At 38.7% G+C, this 22,874-nt stretch overlaps 1 protein-coding gene across 1 annotated transcript in view; it reads left to right on the top strand.

Annotated features, from left to right (window-relative positions):
- The window catches only part of CAMKMT (calmodulin-lysine N-methyltransferase), a 502,405-nt gene that overhangs the window by 466,596 nt on the left and 12,935 nt on the right, over window positions 1-22,874 (top strand). Inside the window, 2 exon segments of the mRNA XM_027865015.1 lie at window positions 2,304-2,378; window positions 16,554-16,617. Of these exon segments, the coding sequence (XP_027720816.1) occupies window positions 2,304-2,378; window positions 16,554-16,617 (139 nt within the window).

Below are 22,874 nucleotides of genomic sequence, written 5' to 3'. Positions count from 1 at the left end.
TCTTCAGTGTTTGTATTTCCTTTTTTTCCTGAATGTGGTATGTTTGCGCTCATTATCTCTCCCATTAGATTGTGAGCTTCTTGAGGGCAGAAACTGCCTTTTACCTGTTTTTGTATTCCCAGTTCTTAGCATAATGCCTGGCTCATAGTGGGTATTTAATAGATATTTATTGACTAATGATTGCTATCTGTATGATCTATGTTCATAGAGAGTTCCCACACCAGGACTTCCTTAAACTGACCATATCACAGTTTATATTTATTAATATGTACAGCAAGTCAGGTCATAACTTGTCTTTTGTGGGGCAGCTAGGTGGCGTAGTGGATAGAGCACTGGCCCGGAAGTCAGGAGGACCTGAGTTCAAATCCGACCTCTGACACATAACACTCACTAGCTGTGTGGCTCTGGGCAAGTCACTTAACCCCAATTGCCTCACCAAAAAAAAAAAAAAAAGAATGATAACTTGTCTTGCAAAATTTTGTTTTGTACGTTTCTAATCATCCGTAGATCTTTCACGTATCTAAGTACTTCAGCATTATCTGCCTTAGATTGCAATACTGCAATACTTTGGATTAATTTGTACAACGTCATTTACAAATGTGGATAACAATGACTCACTGTGACAAAGGCATTGTGGGTCTGATGACCCAACTCAGCATTTGAATTTCACTTTTGAAATGGTGGTGAGCCTATGCAATATTAAACCAAGCTACAGATCATTGGATAGGGTGAGCTGATACTTACACACAGTGCCCTCAGGGTTGTCTATGAGCCAGGAGGCCGAATCTCTTTAGAAATTCAAATATTACAACCATTTCTTCACAGCACTTTTTTAAAAAAAAAAAGGAGAATTATTTTGCTTTAAAAAAAAAAAGACATTCTCTTCTGGTTCAAAGTCTGTTTATGCAAGTAAAAACTATTGCAGAGCTAGAGCAAGTTCCACTAAACGAAATTGCTTAAGGCTCAATCGGTCCCCATGCACTGGATGTGGACAGAGTTTGTTCTCCCTTTGTGGCACTGCTGGTGCTCAGATCAGTGAGTTGATAGACATGCATTTCCCAAAAAATCACAGCCTTTAAAGGCTCAGATGATTCTCTTCTATTGGATTATAGAGCCTGTGGAATTAGCAGTTGAGATCCAGAGTTCTAGTTTTCTCTGCTTCCTGGATATATGTAACTTTCATTAGCTCCAGAGGACTTTAGGAAAGTATAAGGATTTTAAATTTTATCTACAAAGCTTATTTATGTGGCTTCCAGGCAGGAGGGCTAAATATCTCTCATAGGCACTTTCAAGATAGCATTTTTATCTGCTATACCTTAGGAAATTTGCATGTCTCTCGTGTTTCTGAGTGTACTTTGAACGAATTTTGGGGTTTATTAGAAAATGACTGATGCTCTATTTAAGCTTTTGGAGGTAAAGGTCTCTTTTCTTCCAAAGTAGATTAGAAAACTAGAAACCTCACACAAAGAAAGATAAGGAAGCATAGCTGTACAAGATCAAAGAAAAGCTGTCAGTTTGTTTTAAGTTACCATCAAACTGAAACAGGGAACAGGATGTTTCTCTGCAAATCAGACTTTGCTTAGAGGTAGGCGGGGGTCGGGGGTGGAGTATCTTTGCAATATTTTAATAAATTGCAATGATGATCATAGTTACTAAGAGTAGCTTCACAACCATCTAGTTGACTTCATGAACACTGAAGTTTTCAAATTCACATTATTCATTATTGTGATTAGTTTATAATTTAAAACCTTATCCTTCATTTCAGATTTGGTATGAGAACTAGTGATTTTTGAAAATTTCCTAAAGCCACACACTGCCAAATAAAAGTTGAATATTCTCTTATCCTTTCCTCTTAAACCTTGAAAAATGGGACATTCCATCAATGAAAAATGCAATGAAAAAAGCTACAAACCCACATCATTTTATTTTTGTAAATTTATATTCTGGTCAGACTGGCAATCCTACAATTCCAACACCCAGGTACAAAGGTCTGGAACATCCAGAGAGATTCCAGTGACTGTGGTAACAAATACTCCCTTTCTCCCTGATTCACCTACAGAAGCCTGACAGCAGCTTAACTGTTATGTCTAAATAAAGCTGGAACTCTTCCTCGTCAAGGGTTCAGCCTGAAAATACAGAATGCACAGTTATGTTCCGAGATTTTTGTCATATACCCCTTGAAGTAATATGTATATACCTTTTAAATAATTTCAGTGCCTGTGAAAAAATAATGTTAATAGCTTAGAATCAAAAAGATGAAAAAATCTAAGTCCAATTTTTTTTAATCTTTTTTTTTCCTCTAGCGTTTTACGATGGGATAATGAGACAGATGTCTCTCAACTGGAAGGACATTTTGACATTGTTATGTGTGCTGACTGGTAAGTACATAAAAATCATAAAACTCATGTTAGGGGGGAAAAAGAAGCTTTGCTGGAGTAATTGTGCTCTGCCGATTTGCTGATGGCTAAGCAAAGTCAACAAATGAAGCACAAAGCCACCTTCACCTCGACAAATTAATATTCATCTCCATGTGACAGTCCTAAGGTAGTCTTCTATCACACAGTAACTTCTACCACATTATTTCCCAAAGATTGATTTTGAGAAGCATTTCCATTTTCTGGAATTGCCTCTGTTTCATGCTTGACGTATCAGTAAATGGACGACTTAGGCAAATTGCAAATAATTATGGCTCAGTGAGGAATAGTCTGGAGAAAAGGGAGTTTATCAACACAAACAGCTCAATTAGCTTACTTCTTAGGAAAGATCTGACTATTGATATAAGAGGATATATGCACACATAACATACATATGTATTGTATCTATATATGTATAGATATGAGAATACATAATCTTGATATATTCATAACCATATCCTGAATATATTTTATATATGCATTTGTATGTGTGTATATATATATATATATTCACAACAACTCTAGAGAAAATATTTCTACAGTGTTCATGTTTGCTGTACAGTCGTTTCAGTTTTTATCCAGTGGCCATTGTTTTTAATATATGCTAAAAACAAAAACTAATCATAAAATTAAATTTTATTAATAAATGAGAAATTAATACTTAAGATATGGGAATTTTCGAAAGACTGGCTTTTTAAAAAATATACATTGGGTGTTTTGCTTTTTGGTTTTATTTAGCCAGACTTTGTTTGTTCTTGAAAGACTGCTTCTTTCTGAGTTACAGGGTAAACAAGCCTTAGCCCTTTAATAATTACTGCAACTAATCTCACATAATTTCTTTAGATAAGTGGAATAATATTTTAATTTATGGAAAACTTTGGCAATTATTGCATATTTTTCCATTAAATTTCAGTCCCTTTGACTCTGTGGTAGCATTTCAGATTTCTAAAACCCAAGTTGAGAGGTAATGAACAAGGTCTCATTTTGATGAGCACAATCTGGAGGTCCAGAACACTGGAACAGACAGGGCATTAGTTGAACAATGTATTTCTGGCTCTCACCAAGACGTGGCGTTTTTAGAATGAAAAGAAATATATTTCTTTTCAATCAAAAACCAAAACCCTTTTTAGTTTCAAAACATTTTCAGCTGGTCGTTTTCCTATTTAAGTCAACTAAATTATCTTTTCAGGAGTGCCTCAATGAAAAACATTTTTCAAGCTTGTGACTTTTGCTTCTTCCTCCTCCTTTCTTTACACTGTATGGTACCAGCACTTCCTTCTCTTATCATTTCATTTCAGAAAACGTCTTTGTTCCCAAAAAGGACAGACCCAGGTTTCTGACTAATCACCGATAATGTCTTAGAGACGCATCATATGATTAAAATAAGAAGCTAAACATGGCCATATGATTTCAGCAAGTAATTTTGTAAATGCCTTCCTCACCAAATAGGAGAATGGATTCTCCAGGTTTCATTGCACAGATGAAGTTAATGCCGGCAGGATTAGATCAGATTAAGTATGAAAGTCAGATCAGAGCGCTGGTGGACAAGAACAGGAGGGCAGCAGTCTTCTCGGGGGCTTAGACAAGGGTCGCATGTGGATGTTCTCCAGATTATGTGGGTGAGGCAAGGTCTGGCCAAGAGATTTAGAGTTAAATTTGTTCTTCACACAAATATCAAAACAACCTGGCTTTGTCATATCTTGTTCTATGGACACTCACACCATGTCATCCTATTTGTATTGGAGAGACTGGCAGAGAGAATAAGACTTAAGCTGTTTTCCAATTAATGTCCTCAGGTTAAAAATAGTCTCTTTAACATTTTTGAAAATTGTATTTTCACTAGAAAACAATGTGAATGTGCATACACAATAAATACATTATGCACATTCAGTTTAAACTCCTTAGTACATTCACACATATATAGACAATGAGCAGGCGTGTTGGCATTTGTACATTTAAGTGATAATAAACAAACCAAGTTTAGTTTTTAAAATTTCTTTTTAGGTGACAGATTGGTCATCCTCCTTCCTGCCTCGTACCCCCAGTTCTAAGTACCAGAATACTCATCATTTTCTTTAGTAAACATGAAAATCTAGATTGCTTTCACAGTGGTCCTGATTGTTCTATTCCAAAGATAAATATTTTAGTATCTAGTCTGTCATTGACTAAAAATGGTTAAACTGCTTAAAAACTTAATTTAAACAGCCATTGTTTATGACTTATACCTTGCACATAGGACCAGGATGGGTACTGTATTTCTTTGGACTTCTTCCCTCTTGGTGTTGCTTAGTGTCAAAGTCACTGTATGGATGTTGGTTCTGGGAGCAGGCAAGCCATATTGCATGTTTAGAATGTGACACAGTAAGGGGAAAGGAAAGCTTTCTTCAGATACGGCCTCAGATGAGGATGAAGTCTAAAGTGCCCAGTGTCAGAAACAGATGCTGCACACAAACAGAACACGTTGAGTCTCACACTGTCCTACCGTTGCTGTCAGTCCATCAGATCTGGGATTAGAGGTCCAGAATATGAAGCAAGAATCTGAGTTCAAATATTAGGTCCATGGATTAAATTCTTGTTGAAGCCTTTCCAGCAAGGGTGGTATTGTCTGACTTCTTGAATAGCTAACCAGTGGTACTGCTTGATCCCATTTACATGAAAACAAGCTCTATTCACAAACCTATTCTAAACCCACATTGAGGTTCAAGTAAAAATGCACATGATTACAACAAGCAGTGATATGTTTATGTTCCCAAATCATTCATATATTCATATATTTACATTCAAACATTCACAAACCTCGTGTGCAGTGGTGGGAATAACTTATTTCCCAGAACAGACAGTCTCTTAGTTCACAACTAAATTTAGTAGCTCCACTAGATTTTAAAATAAAGAGGCAAACTGTGAAAGCTTGTCATTATTTCCCCATTCAGCATTTTTGACAATAAAAAATAGTTTCGTGGTTCAACAGCTCCTAAATAACTTGGGAAGTGTCAACTTTGAGATAAATAGAAGGAAAAAAAAATCTAGGTGAGGCCACACCTGCAAAAAGATGTTGTTGACAAACATCAAAATACTGGAATGTTTAACCACAGGAACAGAAAAACTGCTTATTATGGCTCCTCAGATGACTTGTTTCGGGTTGAATATAATGTAAGGATTCTTTTCTGCTGGAATGCAGGCCAACCCCGTCCTTGCTGAGTTTAGAATAGCCAGTGATTGTTAATTTTAAGCCTGCCTTTCCAGACTCCTGTTCAATCACAATGAAATCTAAGGGTCTGGAAGTAAGATGTTTTTTACCCAATGAACGCTTTCATTCAGTGGTTGACGGCTCTCTAGTTTATTGGAACGCTGCGAAAAGAGAAGTGACTATGTACATTTGGATCCTCTAAAGGCTTGGAAAGCATGTCTGAAATGCCACCCATAACCTGGCCTATTGTACCCAGGTATGCCAGGACAATTGCGGTATAAACTCACCCACAGTCAGAGACTTTTGAAGACAAAATTGGGAGTGTGGTGGAAGAACAGTGGCTGTTAACTCCAACTCTCTTTTTTTCTTTTCTTTTTTGCTTCTAACCTTCTTAACACTGATTGCACTTCATTCTTTTTCTCTACTTTTTCCCTTTGATACAGAAGGAATATTTAATTTTAAGCTGTTTTTTTTTGAGGGGATGATATTTTTCCCTAAACTAGACATAACATAGATTCTAGAATCCCTTCTCACTCAACTGTGAGTTGAGATATTACAAGTATCAATCTAGGTCACAATATCATAGGATTTAGAGTTAGAAAGGATAATAGATAATCTAGTTCTGCCTCCTTATTTGACAGATGAAGGGGAGCAAATAGTATAAGCAGTATTCAAACCCAGAGCTTACTCAAAACATTGTTCTTTTTATTGTACCATGAAGTTCATATTTAAAATAACTCTTCAGTATGTTGAATCTAAAGAAAGTTAATTAAATGTGATAATCTTACCTTTAAAGTCCAGTGAAAGTATTAATTTCTGCCAGATTACCCAAAAGACATTCTCCAGTCTGGGAGCTCACCCATTTCCTTCTTAGCCAATATTGCAATGGATGTACTCATTTTCTATATAGAACTATATTCTATATAGACCATAGAATATTATTGCTAATGAGTAGAATGAACACAGATCATCCATCATCTTTCCCTTTAATTAGATCCAGAATGTTAATAGTAAGAGTAATAACAGTAATAATAACATTATGTTAGCAATATGCCTTGGTTACAAAACATTGTACATTTGCTGCTTACAACACTTTGAGGTTAGCAGAATAAGTGTTAATATCTCCCCCTATTACAGATGAGAAAAGTAAGGCTCAAGGAAATGTGGTCTTGAGGCTAGATGAGTCTACTTAGAAACAGGAATGAAAAACCCAAAGCCAGCTCTTCTGATTCTTGGGTGAAGGTACTTTTTTCTTCTGCATGGCATCTTCCTCTTTGACTCAAGGACCAATAGTAGAGTTAGCCCCATAGACAAATTGCACAAAAGCTTTGGTTTGGAGGTCGAACTAGGTTAACTATCAATCTTGCTTAGTAACTGAAGATAAATTTGAAACTATATCTCCCTCTCAATGAGTGATTCACTGAGCTGTGGATCCACTTAAGTTAACAGCTATTTTTCTAGCACGTTAGGATTTATTTAAAGGGCGAATTTTTTTTTCCAGGAGATTGTGAGGGCAGATACCTTCCATTAAAGGATATTGAAATTGCTCTTTTGACATTTTCTGCAAAGTCTTGTCAAATTTGTGCTGAGGCTGAGGCTTGGTTGGAGAACAGAACTACTAGATAGCCAGAAAAATTTTCTCGGGTATTTTGGCCACCTAACTGTTGAGGGATAGATACAGAAGACAAATGGTCAAAAGTTGAAAAAAAAATTGGCATCCTATGTATAGATACATGTCAACTCTCCTTTGTATCTGATACATTTTAAATGTGGTTGTGATTATACTATCAGTGCATCAGTATCTCAATCAATATCTCAAATATTAACTGCCTACTGTCTTCTGGACACTTAATAGGGTACAATTCACAAGAGGCAGTTTATTTTCTCTTTGATGCTTTACCTGCCGGGTATTTAAATCCTACTTCTGATATATGGGTGAGTCATTTAACTTCTCAGTGCCCTAAGACTTTAAGCTACAAAATAGTTGCTGATCAGTGGTGAACATTCCTCCAAGGCAATGAAATCATAGTTCCATAACAAAACAAAATAAAATTACTTGACATTAAAATACACTTAGCCATAAGAGAGATTGTCACTTGGTAATTACATCATAGTCCAGCCAACCAAGGCTCCTTTAGGCATAGTTAACTAAATAGAAAATTATCTCATTTTCCCACATTTTCTCTGTGTAAGTTAAACTTTTTTAAAAAAAATAAAATAATTACAAAAATGAAAGAGTGAAGTAGATGAAATTTTTAAAGAAATAAATATTGAGGTACAATTTCTTAACCTTTCCAAAAACCCTTACCTGTTATTAATCACTATTCAATACGAAATTATTTCATTTGTATTGATCAGTTCTGTTTTTACATAGGCAAACACATAAAGAAAAACAGAAACCCTAAAGCCCGTTAATCCAAAAACCATAAAAAAAGTTTATAGATGAACAAATATACATATCATTGTACATTTTTATAATTTGCCATTTAAAAAATATATGGTTGTATGCCTTAACAGTGTAGTACCAACATCTTCTATTCTATTTAATCTGATCTTGTACTTTTTCCCTAATTCTTCTCCACATTGGCAAAATATCTTAACATTTCTCTTCAAACATTGATTCCAGTCATTAGATAAATTCATCAATTTTACGTTAGACATGAGAGATTAAAATTTTCACATAAAGTAACTATCAACCTATCCTGATCAATAGTTCTCTCATCATAGGGCTTTATATTTTGATTTCTTACTCATTTAACATTCTACTACATAGAAGCCTTCTTCTAGCAAAGGAGACATAACTGCTTTTTCTCCACTCCACCCATGTAAACCCAGACACTGGTCTTAGCATAAGCCTACTTCCCTGACCCTGCCACACATTCCCCACACATCTTACCCAAACCATAGATTCATAGAGGCAAAAGGGAACCCAGAAAATCACTTTCTTCATTCTTTTCTCTTGATATTATGGAATAATCCCAACCAAATAGTAGGTTATTATAGGGAGGGAGACTCCACAACTTCCTTTGGTAGCCCATTTAAATCCTGGCAGGTTACCCTGGCAGATCAAGTTCCTCCCAAAGCCTATCATAGTGTCTTTCACATGGTAGGTGTTTCATCGTTTCTTGTGGAATTGAATTATTGAGTTATATCCAAATGAAAATTTCCATTATTTCCCCATTTTGGCACATCTGTGAAAGTGGAAAACAACTGGTCACTCTCTGAATAATAACTCTTCACGTTGTTAAAGTTCTCTGTTGGTCTCCCTAGCCTTCGTTCCTTTACTTTCACCATAGGATCTATTTTCTCTTCACTTCCTCATTTGTGTTGTTGTTCTCTGAAGCCATACTCAATTTCTCCACATTCTTTTCACTTTGGAGAAACCCAGGGAGATGCAGTCCTTTGACGAAGGTCTAGCTGTAGCTGAATACTGGGCCAAGGTTATTTCTCATCCCTCTCCTATCATTTGCTTGTTAATCCATGACGTTATCTTCTTGATTTTGTAAAGAAAACCACTGCAGTACTGTCCTTCCCTTTCCCATTGTAGTTAGTACTTGTTTCCCCCAAGAATCAATCTGTCAATCAACAAATCTTTATTGAACACTTTATTCAATTAAATTCAACAAACATTTATTAAGGGTCTTCTATGTGCAGGGCATTGTGTAGAGCTACAAAGGTAGATTCAACTCAGTTGCATTTCTCCAGGACCGTTCAATATAATAGCAAGAGTTGATCATCTAATGGCTTTCTGTTTGACCACTGTTGCACTAAACATTGTAGGGGATACAAAAAAGTAGTCCTTGTCTTCATGGAGCTTAAAATTAATACACACAAAAGCCTAGAAAACAATTAAGTATGGGAGGAATTCAGAGAAGGAAAAAAAATGTCAGAGTAGTTTTGGCGGTAGGTTTGGCATCAGAGAACCTGGTCTTAAATCCCATTTCTGTCACTTACTACTTGTATGGTCTGAAGAAAGTCCCATTGCTTCTCTGGTCCTTAGTTTCCTCATCTGTAAAACTGAGGAGTTGAACCTGATGACCTCTGTGGTCCCTTCCAGCTATTGATATATCTCCTGTTGTCTAAAATCAGTATATGGTAGAATAACCAATCAAGCAATAAATTAACCAACATTTATTAAATCTCTACTGTATGTGAGGCACTGTGTTAGGCACTCGAGATATAAAGAAAAGGAATGAAACAATCCCTACCTGAAATGAGATTATATTCTAATGAGGAAGACAAGTACATATATGTGTATGTATGTACATATGTATATGTGTGTGTATAAAATAAATAGAAGGAGAATAGAAATAAATTAGTCAAAAACAGGGCAGTTTGAGAGGGAGGCCACTAGGATTTGAGAGGGTCAGGAATGACGTAGAACTTGGTGCTTAAGTTGCAGCTTGAAGAAAGAGTCATACGTTCTGAAGCAGAGCTGAGCAGAGAGAACTCGCAGGCGTAGGCCACGGCCAGTACAAATTCACAGAGGCAGGAGATTGCGTGCCATGTGCTGGGCCGCTGTCTCACTCCAATCATTTCAGTCATTCAGTCAGCCTCATCCTCTCCTCTTCTCAATCTCTTATTCTTCCCTCTTCCTTGATTGTTTGTTTATAAATTATTGAACTGTAATAGCATATATATATATATATATGTACATACATATTTTTTTCTTGCTGATATTTGTGTACTTAGTACCCCCTCTGAAAGCTACATGCTAACTTCTTCATGTGTGAAGGTTGAGCTTCCCTGCCCTGCCCTGCCCCCCCCCCCCCCAAAGGCAGTTACTACCTCCAGGTTCAAAGGTGCTCTGTGGGTCCATATTCCTAAAAGTATAGCTTATGAACCCCCACCAATCAGTACTCTTTAATAGTCAGCTATTAAACACAATTATTCAAAGGTATTTTTGATATATATGTATATTTATATATATATGCATATATGTATGTATATATGTGTGTGTACATATCTATATCTATCTGTACGTAGATATAGATGTAGATGTAAATATAGATATAGATATAGATATATCGGTACTTAATTGTAGCCTTCTTGGGGGAGAGGGAGGAAGGAAGGGGGGTAAAACAAAGTAAAAAGTGCACAGAAGAGAACAAAAGAAAACTTACAAGGAAGCAAAGAAAAAATGGACAGCCTGAAACACAATGTGTATTATATAGGCTTTCTTAAAATGGAAATTCATTGTTGTATATTTTGAATCCTCTCTTACATTCTCCTGTGGCACATGGCAATGCTTTTTTTTTCTTTTCTTGTTTTATATTTAAGTTTTAATATTTAAGTTTATGTTTCTTTTTTATTGTGGATTTGTTTTAATATTTACATTTAAAATAAATTAATAAAAAGGTATTTATAAAGATAATATAATAAGAACTATAGTCACAAAATGTCCTCCCCCCAGATAAACATAGGGCATACTCTCCCACAAATCCACACAGCATCGGTGGGAAAGGGTGGGCACATACTTAGAGTACTCTAGTGGTGAGTCACAGATGAAAGAAACACAGGATACCGAGGATCCTCATGCCTCAGTACTTCAGGGCCCTGATGTCCTTCCTCTTTTTGTCTTGTCCTCCCACTGCTTCCCGCTGTGGTCAGTCCCTCTGTTGCTCCCTGGGTCTTCCCTCCATGACTCAATTCTTGTCCTCCAGGGTTGGTTCTTTCTTGAATCTATGGTGGGGTCTCTTCTCTGTGAACAAAGGTAACAGACACTCCTTAAAGCTGCTTCCTGCCCCTGTCTCTATGAGTCTGTCTCTGTCTGTCTCCTACTGGGCAGATGGCTCTGTTACAAAATTCTATAGCTGATATTGAGGGTTGAGGAGGGAAAATGTCCCCTCCTCCCTGATGCCCTTTGGTAGAGGTGCAGGGGTCATGTTCCATAAAGCTTCTCCTTTCCTCTAAAGTGCTTCATTTCTCACACGTCTAATGGCCAGGTTCCCCTTCCAATTCAATCAGAGAATTTTTCAAACTTTGTAAAGACATGACAGAGCTTAGAGTTTTGTTGTTGTTGTTGTTTTTTAACTTTGTTCACATGTAATACCTCTGTCTTCTGCTCCTTCCTTTCTGTGATTGCATCAAACAGCTGGGAGGAGGAGGAGAGCCAAATTCCAGCGCACTCATCCACTCTCAAATCTCCTCCCCAGTTAAACATTTGTTTTCCCCAGCAAATCAACCAAAGTGCTTTTCAGTTTTGAATAGTTCTCTGGTGACTTGGGGAGGCCCTAGTATTATTTGGAGAGCCTTCCTCAGTGCCATGTGCTAAAGAGACTTAATGCAGCACAGTACTTTAACACACTAGGAATTAACATTCTTCCATGAGGATTCGGGCCCACCATAGCTAGTGGGCCTGGAGATTACATTCACCCCAACAAATATGTGTTGATACAATTCTACATATAGAGACCATTTTACGAAATCCTAATAGGTTACTGCTTGCTTGTCTTGTGCTTGCTCCAACACAAAGACATTAATAAAAAAAAGAAAAAAAGATAATCAAATTTCCCACCTCAGAGGCATAGGCTGGTCCAAATAGAACTCCTAACAGGGATAGAGAACCTGAGGTTCACTGGAAGTCATCTACCCTCACATTTTTCAGTAAGAAACCAAATTGTCATGGGTGAAAATTCCTCTGCATCCCTATAACACAGAGGACACACAGAATTTCTGCAGGAATCTCTGCAGCACAGAGTGCATTCCAACTGGAGGTCTAGATAAACCTTTTGATTGGGTCCCTGCAGCACATGGGTACTAGAAATGTCCACAGTAAACCCCTATAACATCTACAGTAATCTGAACGGAGGTCCAGACTCACCCCTCACTAGAAAAATGGCTAGCTTAAAAAAAGAAATCAAAATCAGATAAGTACCCAAGAGTTGTGGGGCTCCCAAAAAGGGATTAAGCCCTTGGAGGTGATTACCCAAGGCTTTTAGGCCATCAGACAAACCTTATCCTATGGACCCACAGTCCATAAGGATCTTGGATTAGCTGTCCACTCTCATCTCTCGATAAGGCAAGCAGTATAAATCTGTTCAAAAGTAAAATAAAAAAAATCACATGATTGAGCTCCTACATTGTGCTCTAGATGAATTACTAGGCACCAGTATTCTAAGAATGTAACATCTAAAATACTCATATCAGCTTCTGTACTTGTAATGGATACATAAATACAGTGAACATCAGTACATATGCATTCAACAGTGCAAAAGTTTTCTCAAAAGGTAAAGGACTCAGAGTATAGACTGGGGCATTTTTAGATACAACCAATGTGGGAACTTGTTTTGCTTGATTTTGCATATTTGTTATAAGAATTTAGTTTTTCTTTCTTTTCTTTTAATAGGGGGAAAGTGGGAAGTGAAAAGGAGTTAGTGATAAGGTTATCAAAAAGAAAAAGAAAAGTAGAAAAAGGGTCATTGAAGCATTGAGGGGACTTTTTCCCTCCTCAACCCTCAACCCTCCCCATAGAAGGGAACAGAGGGAAGCCCAGAAAGAAACACAGACAAGTAGGACAGCTTTGAAAGTTATGTTTTGAATTTATTACAAAATTAAAAGGAAAAGCAAACTATTCACAAAAGATAAGCAGTTTTTGCTTACAACCTTTTTTTTCTGATCTACTTTGTATATGGAAATACTCATTGTATTTGGTGTTTTTAAGTTCAGAATATATTTTTTTAATTTTAAGTTACCTCGGAAAAACTAGTCTGACTGGTAAAGGAAACACTAGAAAATTGAATGTGCAATTGAAATCTCAAACAAAAGAAGAAAAAACTAGTCTTTTTTCTCCCATGAATCCCTGCAATACTAGGACACCCAAGAAAGAGAATCCTGAGTGGAGAATCTCTCCTGTGAGTCCCTGCACATGCACAGAGCACCTAAATATATCCAAGCAAAGATCACACAGTATGTGTCTATATGTCTGCAAAGATAACATGGCTTCCTGGACTCAGAACCCAGAGGCCTGGGTCCAACCCCAAGTAATTTCATCTCTCTGACCCCAGCTTTTTTCATCAGTAGTAGAGGAATGATAATTCTAACTTCCTCATAGTGTCATGAGAAAAGTGATTTGGAAACCTTAAATCACTATAGAAATATGTGAGTATCACTTGGGTTTTTTGGCTCTTTCATCTCCCCCACTAAGCTCCTCAAGGGCAGAGACTTTGTCATCTTCTAACCAAGCTACCAACTGAAACACCAGGGCATCCTGGGGGAGAGACAAGAGACGGAATGTGCCAAGAGAGTCCAATCACCACCACCACCTTGACTGCCATCTCCCCTCTGACCCTAGTAGGGACACCCAAGGACCCAAAACCCAAGAGCTTTGGGAACCATGGTGCCCCTTCAGCCTACTAGACCCACTTCCAGCCCTTCCTTCATGGCCATTATTAGGGGAGAAATCTTTGTGGAGAAGTAGTCTACCTTCATCACCACCACCACCATCTGCTGCCCAATTTCAACATATTGGCAGATAGGCACAGATAGGAGTAGTGGCAGGCCCCTTCCTTCATTCCTGCTTCCAGTCCAGCCCTCACAGCTGTCACCTGAGGAAGCATCTCCTGGGAAGAAGGGTTTAGCCATCCCCACCAACTGTCAACCACTTGTCACATGTGGAGCAATCAAGCCAGGCTAGCTGAAGCAACAAGGCATGCTGAGGCAGAAACAGGAGATAGAACATGCCAGGCCAGTCAAACCCCTACTACCACTTGACCACCATCTCCCCTCAAACCCTGACAGAGCCAGCTCAGGACCCTGAACTCAAGAGCCTTGGGAATCAAAGTGCTTCCAGCCCAGTGCCTCAGCCATTGTCCAGGAAACCAACCCCTGTATTTTGTTGGGTAGCCTGGCAGCTGCTCATGGCTCCTCGAGACTTCTTGCCACCAAAGCCCTGGGCAATGTCAACATCCGAATGTCCAACATCAGAAGCTGATAGGATGTTTTCAGTGGAAATAATATTAAAGAAGGAAGCATCAGCATCTGCTTTGCCCCTGTATCCTAAGGACCATGGGACTTGTCCATCTGATTTACTGCTGAAACCGTCCATATGTATTGTCTCCTCCATTAAAATGTGAGCAGGGCCTGTCTTACTCTTCTCCTTGTACCCCGAACACTTAGAACAGTGCTTTGCCCATAGTAAATGCTTAATATATGTTTCATTCTTTCATTCATGTTCTACTTAACTCCTCATGTCACCTTTTACTGTAAAAGTAAGAATAGAGGCAGAAAGTGTCCTATGAATGTGATTGATCTGTTATAACAGCTTTGTTTTACTGAGACACACTCCTAAAGAAGAGACAGCGGAGGATCATTCCTCAGGATACTGCACAGACATTGTTCTTGGTAAGCAGTTCATCCATACAACAGTATGGTTTCAGCCCTGGAAGCATTCACCAGGAAACTTTTCCTCTGCTACAATAAAAACTCGAGTCTCAGCCTAAGCCTGTGAATATCTCATCTGGTTACAACTGGCTCAAGTCTGGGGATCCATGAGGAGTTTCTAACTCCAGAGAAAGATGTTATACTCCAGGTCTCCAAGGCAAAGCCTAATGAAGACAAGGCCAGACAGGAGCAATTTGGAGAGTGACAGACCAACAACAGATGCTATTAAGAGGTCAAAAAAGAAAAATGAAAGATCACATTGAACTAGATATCAACATGGAGGTCAAGGCAAAAAATCAAGCATTTCTATGACCTCTGTCACAGCCTGACTAGACTGGATCCTTTGTTATGGAACCTTTTACTTCTAGGTCGCTGATTTGAGTCCAGCCTCAATGGCATTTATAGTCATAGAAATTCATTACCATTTCACTTCTATTCATTGATTTGTATAAGATAGGTTGCTGGAGGATCCCATTGTTTTGGTGGGCAGCCTCGGAAATCTCCTGAGACATGAGAGCTTGAGAGACAGTAGACCTGAAAAGGGGAGATTTTCTCCCTGCCTTTCTAAGGGAAGCAAAGGATCTGCAGTTCTGAGAATATTTAGGAATACTAGGAAGTAGCCAGCCTCAAAGTTGCTATATGTTGATTGGCCATTTAGGAGATTGGGCTAAGAGCTAGGATGGTAGGAAGACAGTATTATGGAATCAGAAACTGAGATGTGGGCAAGGATCTTGTACATTTAAGTGAGCTGGGGGAATCGAGTAGAGGTGTTAGGAGGGAGAGTAGTTGCAGTGGTTGAACATTTGGGATTGGAAAGAGGGTGTGAGAATGTGTGCAAAGGTCAGGGGTAATGTGTTCGCAACATGGCGTGAGAGCAAAGGGACTCAAGAAAGAGTGTGGCAGTAAGAGCAACCATGATCCATTGTGGACGTGGTCTGAAAGCAAATTGGTTGAGGCTATATACAGGTACAGGGATGAGATCTAGTTGCTGACACACACCCACACACAGGAGTACACACACACATATTGTACCAGTCTGGAGTGGACTGTGATGAAAGTTTGTAACTGCAGATTTTATTCAGTCCATTATGTCTTGGGCTTCTTAGCTGTTCCTGGTTTTTGTTTCAGAAAATGAGCTCCCGAGGAGGGAGTGGGTAGGATAAGGTGACCTAGGGTGTTGGGTGATATGGTATCACCCAATAGGTGGGTAGAAGAGCTGAGTCTGCAAGAATCTAAGCTATGATGAACTTAAACCCTGGGTGATGTGAATAGTATACATACTCAGAACCCCGCTAGCCGACCTTCTCCCTAACATCCTAGCGAGCCCAGTCAGGTGTGGATCCAACCCCATTGCCTTTTGATGTTTTGACTTGACTTGGTTGATGTTAGTTATGATATCCTTCCCCTCCCCCTTTTCTATAAAGGCATATGAATAGAAGGAAATTCAGGCCTCAATTTCTCCTTTTTAGCATTGTGTCAACATGGGTAATTAGCCTTGTGCATATCTGCATTAGTATCATTAGAATTGAAAACCCATTTTAATCTGGATTCTGTTCTCTTCTCAATGTCAGCCTGTTTCTGGACCAGTACAGAGCTAGCCTTGTTGATGCAATAAAGAGATTACTCCAGCCCAGTGTAAGTATGTTTCTATTTTCTCCTGAACACTGGCTTCAGAATAATTAGTCTGTGCACAATGATTGAGAGAGTAATGGAATGGCAGGATTAATGTCATGTAATACTTTAATACTTATTATGTCCAACTTCAATTGAGTCTTCTAATCTATCAGATTCTTTCCTAATCATAAACCAGGAAACTTCTTACACTTGGCCTTCTGATAAGGAACACAGAGGGTAGCAAAAGAAATGAAAGCGCTTCGAAGATAGGGTGAGATCATTTGTGATCAAAGCATTTGTGGAGTATGCGCTTTTGATAACAATGTCTTCATATTAAAGTAAAAGTGAAAGTTTTTACTTTGGTGTTTCTATCATGCATAATCCCTTCAATGGTAACCTTTGCTACTGTGTACTTATTTATTGTGAAAGAACATTATTTCTCCTCTCTTCATTTCTGTTTTTGTCAAAGGGAAAGAACTTTAGATGAATCTGTATATTAAAACTTCTTTTCTTTCCAAAGTAAGCCCCATATTTACATACTACAGACATTAGGTCACAATGAAGCCAGGCATGGCATCAAGCTTTGTGCACATTTTTTATATTTATACATCCATTTATGCCTGTGAGTAAATTACATAGTTTATATCTACCCTTATTTTGTTGGGCTGTTATGCTAAGCTAGGAGGTCCTATAACCGAGATGGAGAGTGAATGAATGTCTATTTAAAGCAGGGAAACATGTTTAAAGACCAAGTGTAAAAAAATTATATAAGTATGTGAGACACTTGCTGTGCCCTAAGAATTTAAAATAGGTTAATGATGTTAACCTAGTTCTGACCTACTCACTGTAAGACAGAAATTTACATTTCCATAGGAAATAAGATAGACTATCTGTGAAGAAAAGAATTTCCAAATTTTTGTTTTAAAAGTCTTTAAAGAAAAGAATTTACATTTCGGTCTGTAACCTCAGCCAGGCTAATACCTTTTAATCTTGTGTTTATATCTTTTTCTTGCTGAAAGCTCCTAAAGCATTTTGATAACCATCCTCTACTTTACACTGTTGTTGGGGTTTTTATTTTTTAATTTTGTTATCTCTGGGTAGCTCCCAAACATATAAATAGTTTCCTCTGAAGAGCTCCAAAAGCTTTGCAAGTGTTAATCAATTAAATTAGATTGGCCTTTGTAATCCCCACTGTGAGGTAGGTAGATACTCCTGAGGTGGGGAAGTGCCATACTCCAAGCTATTGAAGGCTGCCTCTGTGGTTGACTGTTCATTCTAACTTGGGGGTGGAGGAAGGAATATCTAACAACTTGGTCCTCCTGTCTAGCCTTGGGGGCTGGGAGCCACAGCTCAGAGGTAAACATTTAAAATGAGGTGATGTTAAAGAAGAATGGCATTGAGATTCTGGAATGGGGAGGTCTGTAAAAAAATGTCATCAATCAAAGCGTCATTTTCAGTATCCCCTGGATCTTGCATGGTACAAACAGTCCTCCCCTAATCACCAACATTCCTTCAAAGCAGATTTGTGGCAAACACAACTAATTCCATTTTGCTGAGGATTTGCCTGATCTACCTGGGATCACAGTAGAAGAGTACTAGGGTAAAGAGTAGGTCAAAGGGCAGATTAGACTGGGATCTTTAGCAGTTCTCCTGCCCCCTCCATTAAAAATTGAACCATTGGGCTATGCACCTATTCATACAGTAAACCCTTGATGAAGGAAGGCAGTCAACACCCCAAGGGCACAGAGCTGTGGGAAGAATGCAGCAAATGCCAGATTGTAGTTGCTTTTTATCCACAATATTAGAAAGATCCAAATCTCTGAATTGGGAGCTAAAATCAAATGAAATGACACCAGTTAAGACCTATTTATGGTAGAAAACACCCCCTCTTAGTGAGTGCATAGCACAGTGGACAGAGTATTGACTCCAAGCCAGGAAAATCTAGTTTCCAATTCCATGTCTAGCTGTGTGCCCTTGGGCATGTCATGACTTCTCTGGGCTCTAATTTCCTCATCAGTAAATTGGAAATAATAATACCTATAATACCTACCTTATCAGGCTAGGATTAAGCATAAATGAGGCAGAGTGTGTGGAGTGCTTTCCAAACAGTCAAGGGCTAAGTAAAATGTCAGTTGTTATTGTTGAGACTAACATTCATATGTCATGTTCCCTGGGACCAAGGCCTAGGTCTCGGGTATCTTTTTTGACATGTGGAGGTTCTAGTATTATTGAGAGAAGGAAGAAGAAGAAGGAGAAGGAGAAGCAGAAGCAGAAGGAGAAGAAGGAGTAAAAGAAGAAGATGATGATGAAGAAGAGGAGAAGGAGGAAGAAGATGAAGAGGAGGAGGAGGAGAAATAGTGAGAGACAGATCCAATGAGAGAGGGAGACAGAGAGAGAGCATGCTTTAGTCTAACTATGATAAAATATAAGATTTCGTTAAAAAATTTTTTAAAAACCTTACATGGGTTACATGGGATAGCTAAATTCTTACTGGGTAGCTAAATTATCTGAAGGTGGCACAGTGGATAGAGCACTGGGCCAGGAGTCAGAAAGACCTGAATTCAAATATAGCCTCAGTGACTTGCTAGCTGTATGACCCTGGGCAAGTCACTTAAGCTGTAGTTTCCTCAGTATCCTCACTTACCTCCTAGGGTTGTTTTGAAAATTAAATGAGATTAAAAAAAAGAAAATTAAATAACATAATATTTGTTAAAAGTACTTAGCACAGACCCTGACACATGGTAGGCATTTTATAAATGCTTATTCCCTTCCCTCTATCTGCAATTTAACCAACCCCTCCAAGGTTTGAAGGCACAAATGCTGCAGGGATTCTAACAGATCAGTCAGGAAGAAAATATGGTTCTGTAGGACCTACAGATTCGCAAAGTACTTTCCTCACTCCACTTCTGTGAAATGGGTGGGCAAGTACTCTGATCCTCATAGTACATTCCCTCATTCTCAGAGAAGGGATGACAGGAAGGAGCAGGAACCTGACCTGATGGGGGCTTCCAGTAACAAGCATACTGCCCTTTCCTCCGTGCCCCACCGTCTGCATTTGGAAGCAGCATCCATAGCTCCCTTCTAATAATTCAAGGTTCTGACAATTCAACATGAGATATTTACAGGGAGTTCTTAGGACTCTCTGTAGCTACATCACCATGTTATTTATGTACAACACCAGTGTTAGCTAAACCCTTCCCACTTGCAGGAAATACCCACTTGCTGAAGATCAGTGAATCAGCTTATTGAGGGCTAATTACTCATGGAACTCTAGTGTGCAGGGTGAAAGTGCAAAAGTCTTCCTTTATCTCTCTCCATAGGTACAATGCCACCCAAGTAGCCCCCATGTTTGGGGGTGGGGTGGGGAAATGCCTGAAGATCAATTTGTTTTGCAGTGAACAAAGGCTTAAGGGGCCCATTCTGAAATTTGTGCTTGGAAAGTGGTGGGCAAAATTTTCTCCACTTAAGAGGTTGATCATTTGTGAATGGCATTCCTTTAAAAAAATGATTTGACTCCTAGGGAAATTTCAACCCCTAGATTTCTAGCTAAAGCAAAACCAGCTGCTGGTTCCCAACGTGTCCAGAGGCAAAGAATGGCAAGTGGAGGGGGTTGGGGTGGAGGAGGAGGGCTGCTACTCAGTCCTTCAGAAGATTATAAATAGGGATGTGGCTGAGGGGAGGAAGGGTCCCTGGAGAGAGCTTAATGAGCAAGGCAGGTTTCCAGTTTAGTCCAGGAGCAATGGAGAAATCTCAGGGTTGTGTCCCAGCCCTGCTGCTAATCTGACACCTGTTCCTGGGTGGGCAATTATAGACAACCTCCCGACAAGGAGCAGTGAGATTCACCAGCAGAGACTTGAGTTTGGGCAGGAAATGTTTGTCACTTGCTAAAAATGAAAACTTTCCCAAATTCCCTGGTTCAGGGGAAACTACAGAGACAATAGATGTCACTTCTGCCAGCATTCAACAATACTGCGCGCAAGAAGTTTCAGCAGCAAAACTGCACAAAGACAGCAATGTGAATGATAGTAACGAAAAAAAAAAAGGTTGAAATCAGCAAATTGTATTCAATGAAGCAACACTTCCCTTTTTTGGTGACTGGCTTCTTGTCACTGATGATTGATAGAGTGAGATGCACTGAAGTCTATGCTACTGCAAGTCTCTAGCAATCCCAGTGTCTGAGTTTGGAGGCCCCAAATGTAATTTAAAATAAGGCAACAGCCTGCAAGTTGAACTATGGACCAGAAGTGACAACTAACAAACTGTATCTGCTAATTCTCCTCAGAAATGGCTTCAGAAAGGGCATTCAGGGAAGCTAGGAAATAGGAGTTTACCTAGGACCAGGAGGAGATTTGGGGGACAGCAATATTGACAGGTCTCCTGCTTGTTATCACTGTTGCCAAATTGACAAGAATTCAAAAATATCACTGCAGACTTCATTTAACCTTCTCCAGAAACTAGCCTTAGCCTAACTGCCAAATTCCAAGAGCCCTGACTCTATCTGAGAAATGCTGTAGATGTAAATGATGGGCTCCCTCTTTAGAAGAGCAATTGCTTTTTACTGACAGATTTTCTCCTTTTTTTTTTTCACTCTAACATCTGTAATCTACTTTATTTAACTGACATTTAGTACAAACTGTTTTTGCTTGTCTCATGGAAATTGGTTTGTAAGGGCTGAGTGCTGTGAAAAGACGCGCCGGGAAACCCAGGTTCTTGTCAATTTTTCTACCACCTCTTTGGCCTGTAACATTTTTTTTTTGGTCTATTCCTGGGTGAAAAAAGTAATGACAACTTACCAGGCAATGGTGAGGACCTGCAAGGGGTTGTTTTGAGAAGAGCTAAGTCAATTCAGTTTTTTTTTTATAACTCAAAGAAGAGCCTAAGAGAAAATACCTAGCCTCTATCCTAGAGAGAGGATCTGTTATTGAGAGGACATAGAAAAGAAAAAAAGTAACAAGATGTATAAAATCTTTCCTCACTATGAACTATAAACTATATTAATAAGGTTAAAGATTAAAGACCAACTAGCTCTCTCTAAAATAGAGGTTTTTTACATTTGTGTGTGCATGTCATGGAATCCCCTGGCAGCCTAGTAAAGTCACTTAACCTCTTCTCAGAATAATGTTTTTAAGTGTATAAAAGATTGTGTAAACATGTAAAAATCGGTTACACAAGAAGTCAATGATATTGAACTAGTTATAAAAAATATTTTTAAAACAAGTTCATGGACCCCAGGTTAAGAACCCCTGCTCTAAGAAGGCTTAGGTCTTTCTCCAGCTCACACTTTTACTACCTACGTCCAAACAGATCATTTCTAAAAAGTGCAAAGCAAAGTGTAAAAATGGCTGAATAAACGTTTGTTATTGTGATTATGGCCTCACACCTGAGAAGGAGTGCTCAGTTTCTTCATCTGTGAAATGAGAAGATTGGCCTCCGTGTCCATCTGGACCCCTTGGCCTGGCTTCTTCACTGCTTGGCCTGAACTCATGGAGCAGCTTTAGTGCCTCATCTTGCCCAGCACTGACTCCCCTCCAGTTAGTCTAGTCCCCTTACTGTCATTCATCTCCATTCCTTTGTTCATGTTGCCTCCCCTCCCCCATTCCAAAACCTAATTTTCCTTGAAAGCAAAATTTAAGACCTACATCTTTTATACTTTATCATGAAATTTAGTATTTGATCACATACTGCTTTGTATTATTCTCTAGTTTCATCAATATAAATCTTATCTTCCCAGCTACAGAGTAAATTCCTTGAGAGCTGGGCCCATGTCCTATATCTTTTTTGGTAACCCCACCATACTGTGTTGCACCAGATTAGACACAGAGATGTTAGTAGGCGTAGTTCAGAAGTATCAAACTCAAATAGAAACAAGGCCACTAAACTTTATATAAGGATCCCTGCTGGCCTCACATTGACTTAGAAAACCATATATTGACATGATCTATGTTCTACTGTATTTTTATTTATTTTGTTAGGTATTTCCCGATTACATTTTAATCCAGTTACAGTGGGCTTGTCTTAGAGTCAGGAGACCTGAGTCCAGGACCATAGGTAAATAACCTCTCTAAGTGTGGTCCTCAAAACATGGTCCAGGATGTAACCCCTTTCATAGGGTCTGGAAAGTCAAAACTATTTAAATAATCCTATTAAGAAGTTTTAATTTCTAATACAATAAGTATCAGTTGATATTTACCCCACATAAAAAATGCTCTTTGGATCCTCCATAATGTTTGAGTGCAAAGGTGGTCCTGAAACCAAAAAGTTTGAGAACTAATGCCTTA

Source organism: Vombatus ursinus, unplaced genomic scaffold (genome assembly GCF_900497805.2).
Source record: "Vombatus ursinus unplaced genomic scaffold, bare-nosed wombat genome assembly UNPS02014778.1, whole genome shotgun sequence".
Taxonomy (NCBI): domain Eukaryota; kingdom Metazoa; phylum Chordata; class Mammalia; order Diprotodontia; family Vombatidae; genus Vombatus; species Vombatus ursinus.
The sequence above is the reverse complement of the archived record's forward strand: the minus strand, read 5'-3'. Positions and strand labels throughout refer to the sequence as shown.